Raw genomic sequence first — 23,386 nt, 5'->3', positions numbered from 1 at the left:
GGTCGACACGTATCCCACGCAGGAGACAGAGGCGTCGACCCTGAGTGGCTGGGAGAAGGGCTATTTAAAGGAAGAAGTCACAAGCCCCAGGAGATGAGGGGACGTCAAAAGGAAATACCAAAAATGTCACAAGGGGAAACTCTCAAAGTCACAGGATTGTTCTTAAGACTCTAGGGTTTAAATCAGGGGAAAGGTCAAGCCCTCATTCTCCCGAGAACAGATCTTGATTCCTGTCCTTTAGGGTAAATGTTTGTCAGAGTTGACAAAGCATCTGCATCTGATACACATCTGGTTAGGCTTCAGCCCCGGTTTCCTGGAATACTATCCGCAGGACACAATGGCTGGAACATTATCTGTAGGGCACAATGGAGGCTTGAACAAACATCACAGGGGCAGAACAGAACCCATTACTCATTTACCCACGTCTGGTGACAACCGGAGGGTCAGTGAGTCTGCACCAGTCCTCCTGCATTTTTAACCATCTGTCTTCCTGAGTCAGATCCTGTTGCTGAGTTTTGAGCTAGTTTAAAACTCTATCTCTCATAACATGTAAACTATAGTGCCCAGTATAGCAAACACAGAGGACATGGGGGTGGGGTCTCAGTGGTAGATCCCTTCCTTAGTATGTACAAGGCCTTGGCTTACTCCCCCAGCATACATTCGCATGTGTATACACGTGCACGTGTACACATGCACATACACATCCGCACACACTCATCCGTACCCTCACACACATGGAGAATGGAGCTGGACCTTAATTCAGGAGGTCTCCTAAGGAGCACTTTGAGAGCAGTCCTGTATTTGGACATCCTCTCCCACAGCACTTCCCCCAGGCCATTAACCCTCTGCAGGGGACCGACTTAGAAGCACAGAGCTAACCCAGTTTCACAGCATTTTAATTCAACACTCCCGCTCTGCTTTTGTTGAGTCTCTTTTGTGTTCCAGGAACTCTGGGGATGGCTTTAAAGTATTCCCTCCTTTTTTTTTTTTTTTTTCTCTACAATAACCCTGGGAGGGAGGCTTTTTGTTCACTTCAGAGATAAGGAAATAGCAACTGAGTAAAGACCACAGCCAGCTAATGGTAAAACCTGGGCTCTAGGCAGAAAGGTCAGACTCCATGGTGAATGCTCTCCATTGTGTGAAGAAGATGGACAACAACAGAGAGTAGGAAAGGTGAATGTTTCTGATTGGATGTCACTGAGGTGTGTCTTAGTAACCTCAGACAGTGGGTCTATGTATATGATGACATTTAATAACTTCAGATAGTGGGTCTATGTATATGATGACACTTAGGAACCTCAGACAGTGGGTCTATGTATATGATGACATTTAATAACTTCAGATAGTGGGTCTATGTATATGATGACACTTAGGAACCTCGGGTAGTGGATCCATGTATATGATGACAACACAGTAATTTTCCTTTATGTCATACATGATAGGCCTTTAAAGGCATCAGACTTTTGAGATTATCTTACAGAGAGGGAGAGAGCTGCCTGGCTTTCTCGTGCTCCTCCAATAATATATCCCTACTCTGTAGAAAGTGTAGAAGACAGCTTAAAGTTTGCTCTGTCCCTTTAAAAAAGTATTTAAACTTTTAAAAGATTTGTTGTTTTTATTATATGTATGCGTGTGGATCTGCATACGTGTATACTTTCACATGAGATCCACGTGGAGCTGGATTTACAGACAGTTATGATTCCACCTGGGAACCGAACCCAGGTCCTCTGCAGGAGCAATGTGTGCTCTTAACTACTGAACCAACTCTCCGGCTCTGTAACAAAGGCTTCGTTAGAATATATTAATTATGTGTAATAATAAGCTTCACCATGGCATTTCATATGTGAGCATAATGTGCTCTGATCACATTCACCCCTAGTACCTGTCCTTGTCCCCTTCTCTCCCTCTGGTCTTCTTCACACTAGTTCCCTTTCTACAGCCTTGTCACATACACAGTGCATGCATGTGTGCCTGTGTGTATGTGCCTGTGTATGTATGTGTGCGTGTGCGTGTGTGTGTGGGGGGAGATAACAAGTTTAGTTAGGTCTGCTTACATAATTGTGGATGAGGAGTTATTTACATGGGCACCTTCCCAGTGGATACACCACTGAAGAAAATGTCTCCCCTTCCTCAAGGAGGAGTGAAGCCTCCTGAGTTCCTTCCCTCACCATGATGGAAAAAGCTAGTCTTCTCTCTTTTTGGAAAAAACCAAGCCAACGTCTCTTTCTTGGGACTTCAGGAGAGTAGAGTTGTCCCAACTGGATCTGGCCTCAAGCTATGTTTTTGACTGGAAGATGGTTGCTGGCCAGCCCATGGGATGGGGCTGAGCTCCAAGCAAGATGAGTAACCTGGGCCCAGAATATTTCCAAACACCGAATGTCCAGGATTGAACCACAGCACTTGGTGTCCCTTGATATTGTAGAGTAAGAGGAGACAGGCAGGAAATGAATTGAGGAGCAAGGGTGAGGATTAGTGGGGATCTGGCCTGGTGTCATCTCTTACTACCTGGGCAGTTAAACGTTGAACCCTTCAGCCATCCCCCCATAGGATCCAGACCATACATGATAATGCATACTCTGGAGGGATTTTCAAGGGACTAATTAAGATAGTACATGTAACAGACAAGACCACCTAGCACCTGACATATCGGTGACCTATATGAACTCTTAGTTTTTTATTGGTATCCTATAACATTTAACATTGGTGTCCTATAACATTGTCTTGATGTGGTTTAGACAAGGTAATAAGATCTTCATTTACATATTTGTTGTTGCTGCTACTATTGCTATCTAGATTTTCTGCTACTTAAAAGTGAACCTAGGGTTTCCAGTGTGCTAAGCAAGTGACCTACCTCCAAACGATATCCCTAACCTGTTGGGGTTTTTGTTTTTTTGTTTGTTTTTTAATTGACGCATGATCTTTTCTGAGTTGACTAGACTGATCTTCAAATGATAACCTAGCTGATTCTCGTTTCACAGGTGGAATAGTTTTACATTCATTAAGCCCCATCTGGTTACAAGATAGAAGGTCAGGGAAGGGAAGGTAGGGTCTTGGGTGTGGGGTGGGAAGGTGCAGAGCAGAGAGGAGGCGGCCGTGAGAGGCGCTTGGGGTGGGAAGTAGGAGAGTATGGCTTACATGAGATGAATCAGATTTGGGCAAGGTGAACAAGCCATGATGGGATTTGAGAGCCAGGGTAGCTACACACCGAAGAAGAGAAGTCAAGTGAAGGCCAAAGATTTAAAGTCATCCTTAGAAGCCCAGGAGCTGTGCCACCTGGGGTCTCCTAATCAGAAGGCTCATGGCAAGGTCTCCCACCTTTACTGTATACTTCAAATTCTCAGGAAGCCAGACAGCAGGAAATAATGACACAGGCATCACCCAAGACCCATATTTGCCCTGCATTAGTGTGGTGCTTGTCTCCACAAGGTAAAATTAGCCAGGCAGGCAAAGGAAAATGAGCGTGTCCAGCTGGGAGCTGGCGGGAGATGGGGGCTGCCTGCAGTGGAGCCCTACCAGCTTTGTGCTCTCAAAGCCTTGCTCCTGACACACTCATTACTCCCAGTTTCATGTTATTCCAGCTTGTTCATCTCTCTTAGCTGAGCCACCCAGGGTGAGGAGAGCCCTTGGGACCTCAGAACAGGCCACTCCAGACAGAATAGGGCTCTTGCTAAAGTGGCTCTTGAGGAAGCTAGTCTGTGCCATTTACCAGCTATTTCTAAGCCTACTCCCATTTGGGGTTTCGCCTCTTTCCCTGCTGGTACCTTATAAGGAACATGCATGCTGCCCATGGTGGCCAGAGTGCAGGAACTGGCAAACGATAGGATAGGAGTTCACCTCTGTTTTGCAACAGCACTTGCGAAGTTCTTTTCTGGGTCAGATTGCCCTGAATGTTTATCTCTGGCTTGATTGGCAAGCAAATTAAGGCAACCAGCCTGAGAGATGTTTATTTTAAGGGATTAAGACAATTGTTTGTATAATTGTGGGGTCTAGGAAATCCAAACTGTGCGGAGAGACTGAGGGAGCAGTGAATGTAACTGCTGGAATCTTAAGACAGACTCTCTTGCTTTTTCCCCCTAATTGATCCCTACAGCTGATGGATAAGGCCCGCCAGTGTGATGTAATTAATTAAAGGCTACTAATATCATCTAAGAAATGTTTTCACCAGAGCATAGAAACTAGCATATGTTCAAATATTAGGGTGACCTATTTCAACCAAGTTGGCTTGTAAAATTAACCATCATACCCCTGAATATTGATTGAGACTCCATCTTTCTGTAAAGATTCCCAGATCCGTTCATTCTTCTTGGCCATGGGAATTGGAAGTAGTCCAAGAAACTATGGTTGGGAAGTACACCAGATATCACCAAACCCAGTTTGACCAAGTGGCAGAACCAGAGAGAGGAAATGTGTCTGAAACACACAAACACACACACACACACACACACACACATACACACTCACATACTCACTCACACATGTTCACACACACACACTCACATATACACTCACTCACATACACATACACTCACTCACACACATACACTCACACACACATTCACACACTCACACACACTCACACACTCACACACTCACACACACTCACACACACTCACACACACTCACACACACTCACACACACACACACACACACACACACTCACACACACTCACACTCACACAAACACACTCACACACACACACACTCACACTCACACACACTCAAACACACACACACACACACACACACACACACACACACACACTCGCACACACACACACACACCAGCATGAGGCTTGAGTTCAATCCCTCAGCACTATAAATCCCTGTCAGGTCTTTACCTTCCTATAATCTGGGTGCTGGGGAAGTAAAGACAGGAACATCCCAGAGATGAAAGACGTTGTTTCAAAAACTGAGATAGAAAGTCAAGAAGCCAGCTGTGTTGACTTCTGGCTTCTGTGTACATGTGCACACGCGCCCGCACACAAAGTGATTGTTCTCTCTATGGAGGCGTTACTTTGCCTAATACCAATGAGTGGTGTGAACAAATAGTGCCTAACTGCTTATGAATAGTAGGCCCTGATTTGGAGCTGGATTTTGAAAAATGTTGACTTTGAAAGATTATAAAATAATCATGGAAGTATAAAATGATGATGGAAAAGCACTAGGTTCCAAAATAGAGGAGAGTCAGAAGAGAAATATCAGAAACAGATAAGAAACGATGGAGCATTCTAACGTAAGACTAGAAATACTAGAGCATTCATCAAACCCTGCGGTTTTTATTAGGACTTATTGTTACAAAGAGGTTCATTCTTGCCCAACATAGAAAAGAGAAGCCCCAACAAACTCCTAATGACTGACCTGAAGAATCCTCCAACGCTGCGAGACTCTCCCCTTGCATAGCCGTGGCTGTCCAGAGAGCAAACGGCACACTTAGACTTCAGCACTGCCTAGCAGGACCACTGAGCCACCTGCTGTCAGCTAGATGCTGTCCCATACACAGCACAGCGGAAGGCCATGGGAAGTGAGCAAAAAACAGCCCTAAAATAACACGGAGTTAGCACTGTCCTCACATCTTGGCCTGTGATAACCCACCCAGGAGGCATGAGAAGCAGCACACAGGCAGCAGACCGGACTCGGGGTGTTGGGGACCGGGCTACTGAGAAGCATGCGGCAGTCAAGTCTTTGAGTCACCTCCACCCCCACTTCCCCAGGCTGTTTGAGTTTGGAGCCAGCTCTGGCCTGCAGAAATACTCAGTCTACCTCCTATCATTTTGGCCCAGTTGTTTCCAAGAACAAGGATGGCCACTGATTCGCTGGAATTAACATCACTCTCTGAGACCAGATCTGTTAAAAATGGTAGAGGAGGACGCTGACGGAAATATCTCAGCTCAGAAAGTGCTTGTTGCTCAAGCATGAGGACCTGGCAGACATAGTGGTATATGCTGAAATGCCACTGCTGCAGAAAGAGACGGGAAGGTCTCTGGGCTTGGTGGCCCGCTAGTGTAGCCTAATTGACGAGCCCAAGAATGAAGTGAGAGATATTGTCTTTGAAAACAAAAACCTAAAAAGCCCCTAAGAAATTCTACTCAAGGTTAACCTCTGGCCTCCACATACATGCGTGTGTGTACACACACATACACACATACACATACTTATACACATAGACATACACACACATACACACATATACACACAAAAACACACACATACACACACTCACACATATATACATACATGTACACATACACACATATATACACACATACATACACACACACTCACACACACTATACATACATACACACATACATACACACATACATACACACACACATACACACATATACACTCATACACACATACACACACACTCACACACACATACACATACATACACATACACATAAATACACACACACATACATACACACATATACACATACACACATACATACACACACACTCACACACACACACACACATACACACACACACACTCACATACACACACACACATACACACACACACACTCACATACTCACACACACATACACACACACACTCACACACACATACACATACACATACACATACACATACACACACACATACACATATACACACACACACACACACACACACACACACACATACACACACATACACACACACTCACACATATATACACACACTCACACCCACACTCACACATACACGCATATACACATATATACACACACACTCACACACACATATGCACATACAAATACACACACACACACACACACACACAGTACTGGCACAGAAGGAAGCATCCCTATGAGCTCGGAAAGAAAGAAATCTTTGTTAAGATGCCTCAAGGACCCAGAACCTGCTTGTTCTCGGGGCTGTTTTGTTTTGTTTTGTTTGTTTTGTTTTGGTTTTGCATTTGCTCACTCATAGATGCTGTTTCTGTCTCACTGATGTGTGCCTGGGGAAGGGAAGCAACTGGGAGATGCTCAAAGTAGAAATGTGGTTCATTTTGGTCCATCTCTGAGCATCCTTTGAGCCCTTCTGGGTAGAGAGGGATGCAGGAGGAGGCTGCTTTGAGCTGGGATATTAACCTTACACAGACTCAATCTAGTTTCTGGACTATAGGCAATTCTATGTTGCAGTAAAAGTAAAAAAAGGCACGTGTCCTGTTCCTCCATGTACTGCACTCTCTCTCCCGGGCTCCTCTGACCTGGGTGGTTGATCTGTGAGCCATTCTAGCGCGGCACCCTGCCAGGCCACCCTGCCCTCGCTCATAGCTCCCTTGGCAGGTTGTTACCACGCCAGGCGTACACATCCCAACTCCGTGGCGAGCCTGGTGTGTCCCATCACTCTACACTCTCCAGAACTCAATTAAGTCGCCACATGAAAGAACATGGCACACAATATCCTCTGATCCAATTGATAAGATATAATTTGCCCATCTAGACAACACAAAATCCTGTACACACCCATCCCTTAAAAATAGTCGTAACCACCTGTACCTATGCACAGAGAAGAATCTTAACATCTGCCTCCGTGGTCTCTCAGCTCCTTCTCCCTGCTCCCCTCCCTCTCTCATCATCTCCTTGCCTGCTAAAACCTGCTCCTGCCTCCCCTCCTTCTCATCCAATGACAGGCCTTGTTTTATCCTGTCTGCGTTCCTCTGCATAACGACATCAACCTACAATTCTGTAGGGAAAGAAAGGCTATGCAGAATGAGACTTGGTCCCAACGAGCCAAGTGCTTTTTCCATAGGAACTTTCTAGAACATGAGTCAAGCTGAGCTAAAGTCGCTGGAGGTGGCAGTATGGTAGGAGTCTACAAGGACACTGGAAGCCAGGGCCAGCTATGGAGCAAATGTCAGAGCTGAGAGAAGAAGCCCTGAAGGGCTCATACTGGTAGCGAGGGAAGAGGGAACCCAAGGGACGTGAGCTCGGGTTCCCAAGCTTTCACGGAGTCTCATGTTGCAGGGACTCAGCTCACAGAGGAAAACCACGAGACAGGGAGGGAGGGACCAAGAGGGCACTGGAGGATCCTGGGAAGGGAGTAGAAGGCAGAAGGTACTGTAGGACTTGGCTTTGGGGCGTGCATGGACTTAAGAACAATTGACCTGGGAATCTAAACGGCCTAGAAGGGTAGCCGCCAGCCACCCTCCATGGGTCTCAGCTTCCCCGGAGTGGGATGAAGCTTCCCGGAACAGCAGCCTGGAGCCCTGTGGCCAAGCCTAAGAAGCCCTTTTGAAAAGGTCTCTTTGCCTGTGTTTCAGGATCGCTGGTGACACAGCCCTCAGCAAAAACATTCACGAATCCGTCAGCGCCCAGATCCGGAAGAATTTCGCAAAGAGCAAATGGAGAGTAAGTCCTCGGTGTGCCTATCTCATGTTTGCCAAATTCTCGGGGAGTTTAAACCACTCTGGAGGAGGTGATTCTCCAGTTTGTGCATGTTGTGCTTCTAAGTGACCCATGGTGGGGATCGGGGTGGGGGTGGGGATGGTAGGCGGAAATCCCCAGGACGTGACTTGATGAGTTTTGTTAATTTAAATTTACCTTCCAAACATTTTAAAAATTATTTTGTTGTGTATGTGTGGTATTTTTGCCTGCGTGCATGTCTGTGCATTCACAGTTGTGAGCTACCATGCAGGTGCTGGGAATGGAACTCAGGTCCTCTGGCAGAGTAGCCAGTGCTCCTAACCACTGAGCCACCTCTCCAACAACATAAATCTTAGTGGTTCTTGATCAAGATGGAATGTCGCACAGTGTAGGGAAGGGTAAAGCATTTCCCGTCTGTGGCTCAAAGAGCAACCGTGTGCGAGCTTACCTGTTTGCTATCCCTTAGACAGCATGGTTCTCCTGTCTCCCTTACGTTGCTGGCACCTTGAATAATCACCTTTTATTAAAGTGATGAAAGAAAAGGACACACAAGACCAGGGCTGAGCTCATCAGTGTTTCCTGGTTTAAAAAAAAATGATGAATTCTAACCATTGTAACTTCAAAATCATCTACTGAATGCCGAAACTGTATTCTAATCGGCATCAGTCATTAAAAGCTGGCTGGCTTGCTGTGCGCGCCAACAGAAACAAAATCAGTTCTGTTGAGCCAAGCACAATAGTACACGCTTTTAAAGCCAGCACTCGGGAGGAAGAGAAAGGCTGATCACTGTGAGTTTGACCAGCCTAGCCTGCATAGTAAAATTCCAGGTCAGCTAGGACTGAACGATGAGACACTGGTTCACAAAGGAAAATAAAATAAAATAAAATTCCCTTAACTTAATTTCTTATCAGAAGTAATGCCTTAGGGCAATAGCATCAATTATAGAGCCAGCCCTGGTGGTGCAGGCCTGTAATTCCAGGTACTCAGGAGGCTGAGGCAGAAGGATAACAAATTCAAGGCCAGCCTGGGCAGCATCATAAAAACCTCACATAGTTCAAAAGTGAAAAGAGAGTTGGTAGTATATTTGTATAGCATATGCATGGCTCTAAATTCAGTCCCTAGTACTGCCAAAATGAAAAGAAAAGAAGGTACTACTGGACAGCGGTGGCATACACCTTTAATCCCAGCGGTTGGGAGGCAGAGTCAGGTGCATCTCTGTGAGTTCGAGGCCAGCCTGGTCTACAGAGCAAGTTCCAGGACAGCCAGAGCTACACAGAGAAACCCTGCCTCAAAAAACAAACAAACAAAAACAAGGTACCAATTGCAGAAAAATAGACTTTACTTTTCTAGTACACATTAAGATATAGTATTATATGTGCTTTTAGTTCTAAAGGTCCCTTTTTGCAAATTACATAGACTATGGTTTTGAAATTGTTCTAAAAGTTTATGCCAGAGGCAAGTGGATTTTTAACCTCCAAGATGTGTTTTGATGGGGAAGAGATTTAAATAAATTTGTGCACGTCTGAAAAGGACGACAAAAATTTTCCTTTTGAGCACATCCTGCCAACATCTGGGAAGCTCTGCAGTGTTTATGATCTCCGGATAAGCGAGAGCAAGCCATCTTAGAGTGTTTTCCAATCTGCTGAAGTAATTTGTTCTCCTCCTCCTCTCCACCTTCTCGTCCTTCTCCTTACCTTCCAGCAAGCATTTAATGCCACGGCTGTCGTGAGACATATGCGGAGGCTACAGCTCGGCAGCAGCCTGGACAGCTCAAATGCAAGTGTCTCAAGCAACCTCAGTTTGGCCAGCCAAAAAGATTGTGCGTATGTAGCAAAACCGCAATTCTTCAGCGGGCTTTTGAGATGAGTCCGGGTTGGGCAGGAGAGAGCTGAGCACTGACGGTTTGCCGCGCGCCACGTTCTGATAAACCTAACCCATTGAATGTCCATGGCGACCTTAGCAGGTCATCGGCATTTAATACCCACGCTAGGTGATGTCATTTCCATTTGTAGATAACAAGTACCACACCACCAAAGATAAGGCCAGGGCACTTCTTGGTCTGTCTCCTTCCTGGTTTGCCTCATCGTTCAGTCACCTTATGGACTGTATGGTATGAACTGGAGGGCTATGGTAGAGCCCTCACGGCCTGGTTGCACCGATTTCTACGGTCTGGGCTTTATTGTTGCTTTTGTTGTGTTTATATGGATGATGAGCATTTGAATTTATTTATATGCACCAAGTTACTGCAGGAAAAGCAGTAGGGATGCTCTTCCATTACCCTTCCTCTTTACAAAGGATCCGGCATCCTCGAGGGCTTGCTCTGCAATTCTCTCCACTCCCCACCTTTAGATGTAACCTCCCACTAGACCATGATTCTTCTCTACTTCAAAACCATTGCCTTAAAGGTTCCCAACCAACCCAACCCAAGGGCATCATGCACCTTCCTCTTTGACTTAGCAAAAGGGTTCCCCTCTTGGCTAAAGAGCCATCCCATGGCTGAGTATCGTAGCACACAACAGTAATCTTAGCACTCTGAAGATGACAGATTCCAAGTTCAAGACCAGCCAGTAAAACCATCTCAGAAATACAAGGTTATGATGTCATCTAGTGGTAGAGCATTTACCTAAGATGAAACAAAGTTAAGAAGGTCCAGGGTTTGATTCCCAGCATCCTCCTCCTCCCCAAAAGGAGCTCTCCTAATCTTGGTATCCATTCTTAATTCATGCACAGTTCTTAAATTTTCTCAAGGCTTCTCCCATGAGCTTCTGTGACACAATTGCATACCTCCACATCGCTTGTACTTGTTAGCTCAGAGCCTTCTCATCACCCTTGACCGAAAGGGATACCACAGCTGACTATCCGTGCCTTTAAAGGTCCATACGATGGCATCCTCAGTGGCTCTTGCTTTAACACTATCTTATGGTTCTGTCAGTGTCCAAGTACCCTTCCCAAAACTGTACAATGTCTGATGCACACTGCAGTGGCTTTGTGAGTCAGTTTTCTGTTAGCCTGACAAAACACCCGAGAGAGACATCCTGCAGGATAAGGAGAACTGTTGGCTCACCGTTTCAGTTCTTACTGTCCAGAGTTGCCTCGTGACAGCAAGGAAAGAGGAGGGCAGGGATCTAGGAGAATGTTATGTCCTTCAGTGACCCTCTCCCCTCAGCTAGGTCACACATCCCAATAGTCAATTCAATTTTGAACCCATCAGTGACTCCACCCTCCGATGAATGCCCCACTTACGATCTACTAACCATGCAACTACAGGCCCCAACTGTCTAACATGAGCGTTTGGGGAGATTTCATGGAAGTCATGTCCATCCTCATTTCAGAGACCATGAGACAAAATGCTTCCTGGAATATAAATCTGGACCTGAAGGGGGTACAGATCTTTTTTTCTTCATTCTAAAAATGACCAATTCATGGAGCTGTGTAAGAAATAATCTGTTCTTCTCAGCTGGGAAAGTGCTTTGTCACCCACTGACCCAGAGTCGTGCAAAACAGCCAGGCACAGTGTGAGTACCTAATCCCAGCACAGGGAGTGCGGTCAGGTGGATCCCAGGGCTTGCTGGCCAGCCTAACCGACTCATTAAACCGTCTCAAAAACAAACAGAAAGACAAGGTGTAGTGTGGCTAAAGATATCTATCTGAGATTGACCTCTGGCCCCAACATACACATACACATATGTGTTAATACATACTCACGAGCATGATATATATGGACACAAATTAAAATAATGAAAAAAAATAGAGAAAAGAAAGGTCTAATAACGATGCTATATAATCCACACCCAGCCCAGTGCCTAGTATGTAGATAGTGGTATGCTGTCCTACTGTACAGCAAAGAGTATATAAGAAGTGCTCAATAAATGGGGCCTCGGATATCAGGTGTCATTGCAGACACAATACATTGCCTTCAAATACAAAGCAATTATAATTATAATGAGAAAAAGGACCCAAAACTTGGACCAGAGAATAAGCCAATTCAACACATGGCAGAGACTTACCTATAGGGTAATGAAAGTTTAGGATCTGGCTGTATAGCTCAGGGGTGGAGGGTAGAGAGAGTACAGCGCCCACCTAGCAATTAGATACAAAGTTTCATCCCTGTAGCCCAGCACACTTGAGCCTCTTCTTGGAGGGGAGCGTGAATTTCATTCTTGTTTGCTGTCCTGGCAGGTCTGGCACCTTCCACGCTCTGTAGTTTCCTTTCTTCTTCGTCGGGGGTCGCAGGAGTCGGAGCTGAGAGGAGACCCAGGCCCACCACTGTGACAACAGGGCACACTGGAAGCAAGTGACCTGGCTCTGGAGGTGGAACCCAGGGGGCGGGGCCGGGGAAGGAGAAGCCCCTGGCCGGAGCAGCTCCAGCATCAGAAACCCCACCCACCCTGCATGGTGCGCCTGCATAGGACTGGAAGACAGAAGTTTTTTTATGGCCATATTTTATACTGCAATTCTGATGTGTTCATTTCTCACTAACTGTACTGACTGACTCAAGGGGAGCTGACATCACAGGAGATCTGGTGCTGTATATACGAATCTTGCAAAGCTCTAACTGAATGGACCTTCTTGCTCCCCTCCCCCAACTCCACCACTTCCGCTCTCTCAGTGTAGGCAGCCGTCTAGGGTGTATTTTTTCATGGAAAAAATATCAAGGTTTCAACTGGATTATTTAAGTATTGGTAAATGTCGTGCATTAGGAATTCCTTTGCTTTTGAGATGTGTCTTTTTGATCTGTTAGTCACGTGATCTCTATCATTTACTCTTTAATGGTGGTTTTACGTTAACATTTACAAGGTTGTTTTCCCCTCCCAGAAGGGTTAAAAGGTCTTTTTTAAAAATTCTAAGAGGATCAAGAGTCTGTGTCTGCGGCTAAGAGTGCACATTACTTGTGTTCCTTCGCTCCCAGTCCCTTCCTCCAGAGGTCACCCCAGCAGCTGCGCGCTGGGCTGGCTTCTCGCCAGGTGGTTTTTGGCAGGGACCCTGCAGAAAACCTTACAGGCAGCTTCCCCTGAGAACTGTTTACTAACCACAGAAGATAGAAGCTTGTTTCCTGCACCCTGAACTCCACAGGTGAACTGCGCTCCAGGAACGGGATCCCCACAGTGCCAAGATTTAGGAGCCTCCCTTGCAGAAGGGACGGACTGCCATCTTGTTTTATAAATGAACCACACACAGCCCTCAATTCTCATGGGGGATGATGGATGAAACTCTGATCTCAGCTATGCACTTTTAAGACGAATCTCTATCTCTTTTAATTTTTTAAAATTCATTTCTAATAGTACCCTTCAAATGGCCTATACCACACACTCCCAACCACACACATGCACATTTTTACCCTGTTCTCTCATGAGCATTACCCAAGAGAGGGGACAGAAATGGCCTCAAAAAGAAACCTTTTGTTTTAAGTGGAAAGGAAAAACACACCCAGGGAGCAGAATGTTGCCCATCTCAGAGATGGCTGACTCAGCAAAATCCAGCTGGTACCCAAGCCTTCACTTACATCAGAAGAATCTGAAACTCACAGTACCTGTGGTAGCCAGGCTATTGGGTGTCCTGATTGTAACAAGGACTGGAAGATTTTCCAGGATGTGGAACTTGAAGGCTAAAATCAGGAATGCCCTGTGAAAACCAGTGCATGTCGTTGACCTGCACAGAGGCTACATAGGCAGGAAGAGCAAGCATAGCTCATAGCCCAGGGCAAACATTCTCCAAGGAGGCTCTCAGAGACCAAGGCAAATGGTTCGAATGCCAGTTTTTCTAATATTCCCCTTCAGCTCTCACGTCTGTCTAAAGCCTGAGCCTCATCTGCAGTCAGCTATAGTCTGCCAAGATGGGCTGTGAGAGGTCTCCCTCCTGGCTCAGGGGCTGTCCTCTCAGGCTGTTTTACTCATGCCCTTCTTATGAACTTGCCAGCCATAGAAATTCCTGCTGGACAAGTAAGTCATTCTTGTCACCCCTACACTTTGCCCCCAGCCCTCTCCAGTGCACATACACACACACACACACACACACACACACACACAGATGCATACACACACACACACACACACACACACACACACACACACACACACACACACATTGTCACCAGACAGGCAACTCCAGCTCCACAAAGGACACGGTGCAAGATATATAAGAGCAGTTTCAAACTCAGACATCTGGTCTACCCTGTTCTCCCTTATATCAAATAAATACAGAACAGGTAAAGAGTAAGCCCCGGTAAAGGTGTCTACCTTGCAATCAACCATGCTTGGTTCAACCTTGACACATCAGGTCTCCATGAACTAGTGTAAGACAGTGATAGCTAGTGCCAGCCCAGTGGTAGGCAAGGTTGAACCTGCCATCGGGAAGCCCGTGCATGACATCGTTTCCTACTGTTTTAAGAAAGGTGAAAATAAGTGCCACTAGGGAGAGTCTTCTATTCTGAGAAGGCCATTGTGGCAGAAAGATAAAGTTTCACTGCCACGTCGTGGTAGTACTATATAATAATAAATGAGAACATAGAATGGACTTAGTCTTAAGACCTGGAAAGGTGGGTAACAAAGTCTCAGCTCCCTTGCTCTTCTCAGATTCCAGTGACATAAGCTGAGAATTGCACTACCAGTGTAATGAATAAATGTCCCAGTGTATTTGCCAGCGTCCACACAGGCCCCCTCTCAGACTATTTTTCTAATACCAGGCTCTCCCCACCACCTCCATTATATTGCCTTTTCACGTTTTCTAGGTAAGTAGATATGTATATCCTCACTTAGCTATGAAATATTGAAATACTTCCAGAATAGTCCTTATCCCCGCCTTCCTGCCCTTCACCTATACTTGAGGCAGAAAGAGCAGCTAATACTCATCCAAAACCAACAGTGAATGGAAGCTCTCACTCAGCCCCAACAGAGCCAATAGCTTCTCATTCTAAAGCAAGGGATCTCTAGTTTGGAACTTCATGCTGGGGTTAGGAAGCAACAGAGGCAGAGGCTGGAGGGGCAGGGAATGCCACAGAATCTTTGAGGACATGGAGACTCCAGTGACAGAGACAGCAATCCCAGTGTTGTGGGTAGCCTTTGTAACAAGCCCTAGCGAGTTTTTACCCCTTCCTACTACCTCTAACCCCAAAGAGACTCTGACTCCAAAAGATCAGCTGGCAACATATCTCTGTGTGAAAGAAAAAGACTATGGAGAAGGTATTTAAACAACCCAAAAGGTATGGATTCCTGCCCTTCACCTTGATCCTGGGTCACTTCTCAAACACTACCTTGAGTCTCCAGCCATACCACTTTAATTGTGCCCAACGTCATTGCAGATTCCTCCTTAAGAAAATAGCCACCTCCACTTGCACACCAACTCATGGTCTAGAGACGCTTCCTCTCTTCAGGTTTCTCTGAGTGTGGTGTCTGGAAACACAGCATTTGGTTCAGTGAATCCCAGATTCAGTTTACTTATTTAAGCTTTTTGTTTCTATACTTCAGTACTGGATAGCTTGTCAATCAATGGCAGAGAGAATTGGCCATTATACTATAGGCCAAGAGCAACATGGACACAGGAAAAGAAATGAGTTGGTCCTCTCTTGAGAGCTTTGACCCCTCCTGTAGGATGTAAAACTTGATATGGTCAGAGCTCCTGGGTTTGATGGGTTTTGAGCATGTTTAAACGTGTTTAGACAGCAAGAAAAGGCCACCCAGTGGAAATGCCTGGGGATTTTAGAGCCCTAAGTATCATAACCCTTTGGCCTACTCAGACTTTTCACGCTGAGGAATCCAAACAGGTGCCACTACTCCAGGCTGCAGGCAGGAGACCTGGAGTCAGAGCCTCTCTGCCTTGCAGGATTTGTGAAGGTGCCATGCTGGGTTTTTCTGGACCATGAGGAATGGAGTGAGGATGGGTGAAGGACAGTCCCTTCCATTTCTCATAACCAGAGATCAAGTTCTCCAGGATTGCACAACCACTTCCAGCAAGTGAGATGCGGGCCCCCCTCTTGCATGTCCTACAAAATCAGCGCTAGGTCCTCATCCCTTCTCACACTCCAACAATTTGCCTTTTCTTTAACCACACACATTCCAGACCAAACACTGTTCAGTTTGTTTCCAAAATTAAAAAAAAACAATGTATATATATATCTGTACGTAGTCTACTGCTCTTTAGTGGGTTTCCTGGCCCTAGGGTAGGGCTGCAGGCAGAAAAGGTATTCCAAATCCTTTGATTTTTTTCAAAATTGAACGTTTTGAGGTGATTTGCTTGCTTGCTTGGTTTCTTTGTTTGTTTTTCAAGCTAAGCTAAAGAAGTAGATTTCAAAAGGCCAACTTACTTCCTGGTGACTCCACAAAAATTTGTGTGCAGGCCAGGTAGTTTGAAATCTTCAACTCTGGGAGGCAGGCAAGTCTAAAGGAGGAAGAAGAGGAAGAAAGGCCACATCCCATCTACCAGTTCCCTTCTTGGTGGTCTCGGTGCATGAACGTCTGTCTGCAGCTCTGGTGTGTGCACAGGAGCCTAGCCCCACTGTGAAGATGGCCCTGCATGCTGGTCACAGCCTGGCCTGCCTTCTCCCAGCAAAATCTTCATAATCATCAGGGAGCACTTAGCCCTGCATAGACGTCCCTGTAAACTCCAGTGGGAGCAGCTCAGCTTGTGGCTTTAGAGGTTCTACTTTTGCAAACCCAAAGGCTATGCATTTGGAAGCCAAATATTCAGTTCAGCATGTGGCTGCCGAGTCTGGTTTTGTGGACAAAGCAAACTGTGCAATGGCTTCTCTGTGTCTGTATTTTTCTAAGCCAAAGGGACAAACTATTGCATCGACACCCCGCCCCCTGTACTAAAGCTGCTTCTGCACTCTTTGTGCCCATTCTTAACCTTTTTTTTTTTTCCTGTCTCTGGGGAATTTGTCATCTAATTACTATGCCCTCTGATGATTTACCAAACTACGTTGCTTATAGGTGATTTTATTTTCCTTATGGATGGGAAAAACAGAAAATGAGAGACATGTTTGAGGCTTTGGTCAAAGTCATCACTCAAAAGTTCCGAACACTAGTTAACTCTCTTCTCAATAGGGAAAAAGAAAATCTTCCTTTGGATAGATTCAGGATTCTGGAGCCCTCCTGGATAACCCTGTACTTTGGAAGACAACACCCTGGGGTAGACCTGGTAGTCAGGCTCTCCAGATGTTTGTCCCACACTACAGAAGCTGCGGCTGTCCTTGACAGACACTTGGCCATTTCAGGGCATTGTACGACTCTGTCGAGTATTAGAGCAGCATCTTCAGTTTGGATGACAGGGCTGCATGTTTCAGAGAACACTTATCTTAGCCCACATTCAGGTGAGAAGACACCAAAGGTAATACTCTGCCCAGAACATCCATTGGAATAATGTCTAAATTGGCTTCCGTGGCTATTTATCCATTCTATAATTGACCCCCATTCAGCTCTCTCCCAATGACGGGCATGTTTTCCCAACAGTTTCCATCAAGTCCAAGATTAGCCCCACTCATTACCAGGCTTGCAATTGGTTTGGGGATTTTTTTTTTCAATTAAAAACATGCTTATCCAAAATTGAAAAAATAAAAAGTAAAAGAAGGGAAACTGTGCATTTATCCCATGCATGTAATAAACTCTGCAAGAAGTTTAAACCCCCATAGGTTTGCGGCACTGCAAAATTGTTCATGGGTCTATGTAACAAATGATTCTCTGCCTTGACAATCATGTATACATATCGATTTCTATCATAATGATAATGAGATTGATGACTTCTTGTTTTCCTCCAATAAAGAGAATTAATCACCTTTGGATGTAGGCTATCTGTTTCCTCTATCGTGAGTAGGATCTTGCATTTCAACATTTCTCTCTCTTTCAACACATACACGCTGGAGTTTGGTTGTTGATTGATTGACAGTGGCATGGTTGGAACTTAGGGTCTTGCACACGTTAAGCAACCCCTGTACTTCTGAGCTATGTGATGTTTAAGGGAAAGAGTCCGGGTTGAGAGCCTGGAGCTTGTGAGATTATCTAGATGTTTCCCATCAACTGCCCAACAAGTAATTGGAGGGAAGTGGTCATGGGATGGATGGATGAGTTGCCAGGTCCAATGCTAGGTAGATGAGAAAGCTCCCCTCTTTCTCTTGTTGCTGTAGAAGCTGGCTGGAGGGGAGTCTAGAAACTCAGGTCATATCAACTATGTGATCATAAAGTGTTTGGTAGAAAAGTCAAAGTTGACTTCTAGAAAGTCCTGAGTGGAGGGTGGCTTGGCCATCTGCCCACATTCTTTTTACATCCTCAGCCTTGCTTGTAGTTACCAGTGAATGCCCAAAGGAAGTCTTTTGTCCCAACCGAAAGTTGGCTGATGGCTGTTTTATTGGGGGTGGCAGTGTCTTGTGTTTTAGAAAAGGGTATGGAGAGAAAAATGATTTCATGTCCATCACATATAATGTGGCAATCAGATATGACATCAAACAATTCATCTAATCCAGCAGTTCTTGACCTGTGGGTCAAAATCCTTTGGGGATTGAATGACCCTTTCAGATGAGTCACACGTCAGATATCCTGCATATCTGATATTTTCATTAAGATTTAGAAGAGTAGCAAAGTTACAGTTATGAAGTAGCAACAAAACAATTGTATGGGTGGGGTCACCACAACACGAGGAACTGTATGAATGGGTCACAACATTAGGAGGGTTGGGAACCACTGCTGTAATCCAAACGGTAATCAGTCTTTTAGAGAGGGAGAACAATGATTTGATCATGTTTTAATAACAATATAGAATCATGGGACTGGATAGATGGTTCAAAGGCTAAGAGACAGGCTCTTCTTGCTACTTTTGTAGCAAGACCCAGTTTTGTTCTCAACACCTACGTGACAGTGCAAGACCATCTCTTATTCTAATTCAAAGGGATCCAACACCCTTGTCTGGCTTCTGCAAGTGCCAGGCATGCACACATACATGCAAGCAAAAATACTGTGCACATAAATCCTTAAGTAAAAGAAATGCACAATTAAAATTGTCCTACACACCCACAAGGATTCTACAGCCTTAGTGAGAATAAAACTCTGAACTGAGAAGACAAAGAGATGTACCACTATGTGGCCCTTTCCAGTTTGCTCCTGTTTCCTCTGGCCCTGATGAAAAGATACGTACAAGTAAAGGGACCTCCGTGAGTGACTAGATGGTGAGACAAGAAAAACTTTATGGGACAAGAAAAAAGTGGTGTACCATTTTCTACTGGTGCCATTGTTTCATTTGGTTGGTTGTTGTTTGGTGCAAGATCTCACTATGTAGTCTTCAATGTCCTGGAATTCACTCTGTAGACTAGGCTGGCCTCAACCTCAGATATCTACCTGCATCTACATCCTTAGCCCTGAGAGTAAAGGCATGAAGAGTATATTATTTTTGAAGGACTTTAAAAAGTACTACACTTATTTATTACGTATCTGTTTGTGTGGCACACAAATTCATATGCATGCACAAAGCTATGCCATGTGTGGAGGTCACCAGACATCTTGCAGAAGCCCCTTCACTCCTACCACATGGGTGTGTGTGCATCAAGCTTTTACCCATTGAACCATCTCAACGGCCCAAAGACTTCTAAAGATAGAACTCATGAACCACTGTTCATGAAAATCTAGTTCAGGGAATGTATAGAAATATACAACTGACTGCAATGAATGGCCAGTGTTTCTTTAGCCTTTAGAGCAGAGATGTTCAAGTTCAATCTCCTGTGGCTTCACTCCAGACTTGTTGTCCAGCAACCCAGTGCCTCTAGCCTCCACAGCCATGCTCGCTCCCTGCGACTCCAGAGAGGTTCAGCTCAGATGGAAATTCACACCAAATTTCTTTGTTTGGTTTGCCTTCAGGTGAATTTCAGGTGGGTGAATTTCAGGCCTGTGAATTCTTATATGATAAAAGTGTATTTAAAAGCTGATTTTAAAAACAATCCCAAGAAGTGAACCAAAATCTCCCACAGAGTAGACAGGATTGTCCACACTGAAGGATCCATGTTATTACAACAAGAAATGGGTACAAGTGGTGTGTTCCCAAAGCATCCCGGCTTTCTCTGCTCCCCATGGGGACAATGATTGCTGAATCAATGGAGTAAATCACCATGTGCAATGCCATGCTGTGTGTGGAGGTCTGGGGACATCTTTCAGCAGCCATTTAATCTTTTATCATACGAGGCATAGGGATCAAACTCCAGTCATCAGTTCCGTGGCAAGCACTTTTACCTACTGAACCATATCTCTAGCCCAAGATGAGACCATTTTTGAACCATTTTTGCTGGGCTATGACACTCTTCATGTATGATGAATATACTTTGTCTGCCCAGAGATCTCCAATAGGATCTAGCAGGAATGTGCCAAGCCCCATCTTCTTATGTATTTTGACACAGAAACAAGTCTCATGTCTCAAGGTGAATAGGAGATAGTTTTCCCTAGAGCCAAATATACATACATACATAGATACATACATACATACTACATGCATACATACATACGTGACCAGGACCAGGAACACAGATTTAGGTTACTCCAAATACCATGTTCTAATGTGGTAACAGTTTCATGAAGTTCATAACAGAACAAATTTATAAATCCAGGCACTAAAAATAAAAAAAATAATTAGTAGAATCATCAGGCAACTGAGTTATAGCAAAGCAAAAAAACTGTGCTGTACCTCAGGTACTATTTTGATGACATTCTTGGGCTTTAGGTTAGTGGAAGCTAGGGACATTTTTGTGTATTCCAGTAGTCATAATGATAGATGTCATGCCAAACACAGAATTGGCAATAATAGCTATTAAGGGGGTTAAAGTTTACCCATGATAATCTGGGCAGTGAAACATTCCCACTCTTCCCAATCACTGAATATCAGTCAATGGAACTTGTAGAATTTCTAGCATAGATTCACCTGATTTGCCCCTGAGAACTTCAGTTCACACATACTTGCAAAACTTATGGGGGCACCAAGGATTGCAGTGCCTAGCATGAGAGTGAGAAAAAGAGAGAGACAGAGTGAGAGAGACAGAGACACAGAGAGAGGCAGAAAGATAGGCACAGAGAGACAGAGACAGGGAGCAAGAGGAGAGAGAAGATTAATGGATCACACAATGGCTTCCAACAAAAGAAGACTGATTTCTAGTCTTTACAGTGCATGTGCCTTGATTTGAGACAAGTTACTGGCTCGAGCAGGCCTAGCAGACCTTGGCACATTAGGCCATAGGTAAGCTGTGGACCAATAGGGACTCTTATCAGATTTGCACAGTTGGAGACAACTCTGAATCTTTACCCCAACCTAGCATGGGAACGAGGAGGGTACACACCACTAATTCTGGCTCACGCATGAGGAGGCTGGGTCATGTAAGGACCAGAGAGTTAGGCCTATCAGGCTGCTCTCCGCAGAGGACAGTGCAGTGTCCCCAATACTACCCAACACATTCAAAGGTGGCAGTAGAAAGCCAAGGTAAAAACTTGAGGAGAGAAACAAGTTCCCCCGAAGCCTCCTGAGAAGATACCCTACAGCCCATGGGCAGCTTAAAGCACTAAGAGAAGACTGGATTCTTCATGGTTTCTCCATCTCCTCTCATGGCTGGTTTTCTAGCTCAACTCCTTGGCTGCCCACAAGCCCAGCACTGGCAGATTAGAAATGCGTTCTTTATTCATCTCTCCCCTTCTCTCGGGCTGTTCTCATTCATGGCATTTTCTGATAGGGTGTTTGCCTGGAAATGCCAGAGTCCAAGTATACAAATGTGCTATGAATGTGATAGCCATTCATGACTTATACAGCAGGCAAGTCTCATTCATGACTTATACAGCAGGTGCTGCTCCAAGTACTAAAGATACATACAGGCAAGAACAATGTACATGTGCACTCAGACACACATATGCACACACATGCACACACATACACATGTGCACACACATGCACACCCAAGCACACATACAAATGCACACACAGAGACTCATGCTCATGCACATGTGCACACAGACATACACTCATGCTGCCATGCACAAATACACTCACTTGTCATGCATGAGTACACACACACACACACACACACACACACACACACACACACACTTCCTGTGAGTTTACGGCATGCCCTACCCGCTCTCATTTCAGATCTTTTAGTCCTTCAGTATCTGTCAGCATGTTTGGTGCCATTAAAAAAGCTAGATTTTCAAGCCTGCCACCCAGTACAAAGACCTCAGTCTGGGAAAGCATTAAGCAAGCCTCCCAGTCTCCAGAGGCACGGCCGTATGAAGCAATTTTCCAGCATCGGTGATCCCATAAATCTTTCACGCTGCATCCCATACAGAAGCCCAAGTCAGTGTGCACTGGAGACTTCTGTTTAAATACTGTCTGGGATCAGTGGGTGGCCAGACATTATCTAGTCCTGCCTCATCAGCAGCCAAAATCTCCAAATTTCTCATGCTGCCTCCCTGCACCTCAGCCACTGAAAGAGGGTCTTGGAGCCCAAAGGACTGCATAGTCCTGGTCCCTGGTGTGCCACAAGCAAACCCCATGGTCCTGGATGATTTTTTTCCAATCCTTGTCTTTCTGTTTCCCACTTACATGAAGATGTGCTTGACAAGGAGACCCCTAGGGCATCTTTCGGTTCGGTTCTTTAAAGCTCTTCAGGTCTCACACACAGCTCAAGTGCCAGTCAGAGGCCATTGGGTCCCAATCAAGGATGTTTGCCTTTGCCTGGAGGAAAAAAGGGGGCGGGGGAAGTGGCGTTCCCAAGTCAGGTGTAAGCTGTTCAAATCCTGAGTAATATGGAAAATTTTCAGTTGAACCTGCGAATTTCAGGGTTTGGATCCCAGCCCAGAGCCCAGGAGCACAGGAGGGTAGATTGTTGGAGTCGCCGTGAAGTGCACATTTCCTGCTATTTCTTTCCAAGTCTGTGTTAAAGTAACAAGCTCAAATGTGAACATTAACAAACGTGACTCAGGCTCAGGGAATTTGGGAGAGCTCAACACTGGCTTTAAATTATAGCAAAACCGGGGCTTTTCTTGTCCACTTGTT

The 23,386-nt window shown here is 45.2% G+C and overlaps 1 protein-coding gene across 3 annotated transcripts in view; it reads left to right on the top strand.

Annotated features, from left to right (window-relative positions):
• The window catches only part of Camk1d (calcium/calmodulin dependent protein kinase ID), a 399,640-nt gene extending 386,554 nt beyond the window's left edge, over positions 1-13,086 (top strand). Inside the window, exons 9-11 of one of the 3 annotated variants that reach the window (XM_032884303.1) lie at positions 8,281-8,368; positions 10,085-10,159; positions 12,563-13,086. In XM_032884303.1, the coding sequence (XP_032740194.1) occupies positions 8,281-8,368; positions 10,085-10,159; positions 12,563-12,655 (256 nt within the window). In that variant the 3' untranslated portion in view covers positions 12,656-13,086. Of the gene's footprint in view, positions 1-8,280; positions 8,369-10,084; positions 10,207-12,562 lie in introns of all 3 variants that reach the window. The other 2 variants (XM_032884302.1, XM_032884304.1) reach the window with 2 other exon arrangements.
• The last annotated feature ends 10,300 nt before the right edge of the window (positions 13,087-23,386 follow it).

This window comes from Rattus rattus, chromosome 14, assembly GCF_011064425.1.
Source record: "Rattus rattus isolate New Zealand chromosome 14, Rrattus_CSIRO_v1, whole genome shotgun sequence".
NCBI lineage: Eukaryota > Metazoa > Chordata > Mammalia > Rodentia > Muridae > Rattus > Rattus rattus.
This window is presented reverse-complemented; position numbering and strand designations above follow the sequence as displayed.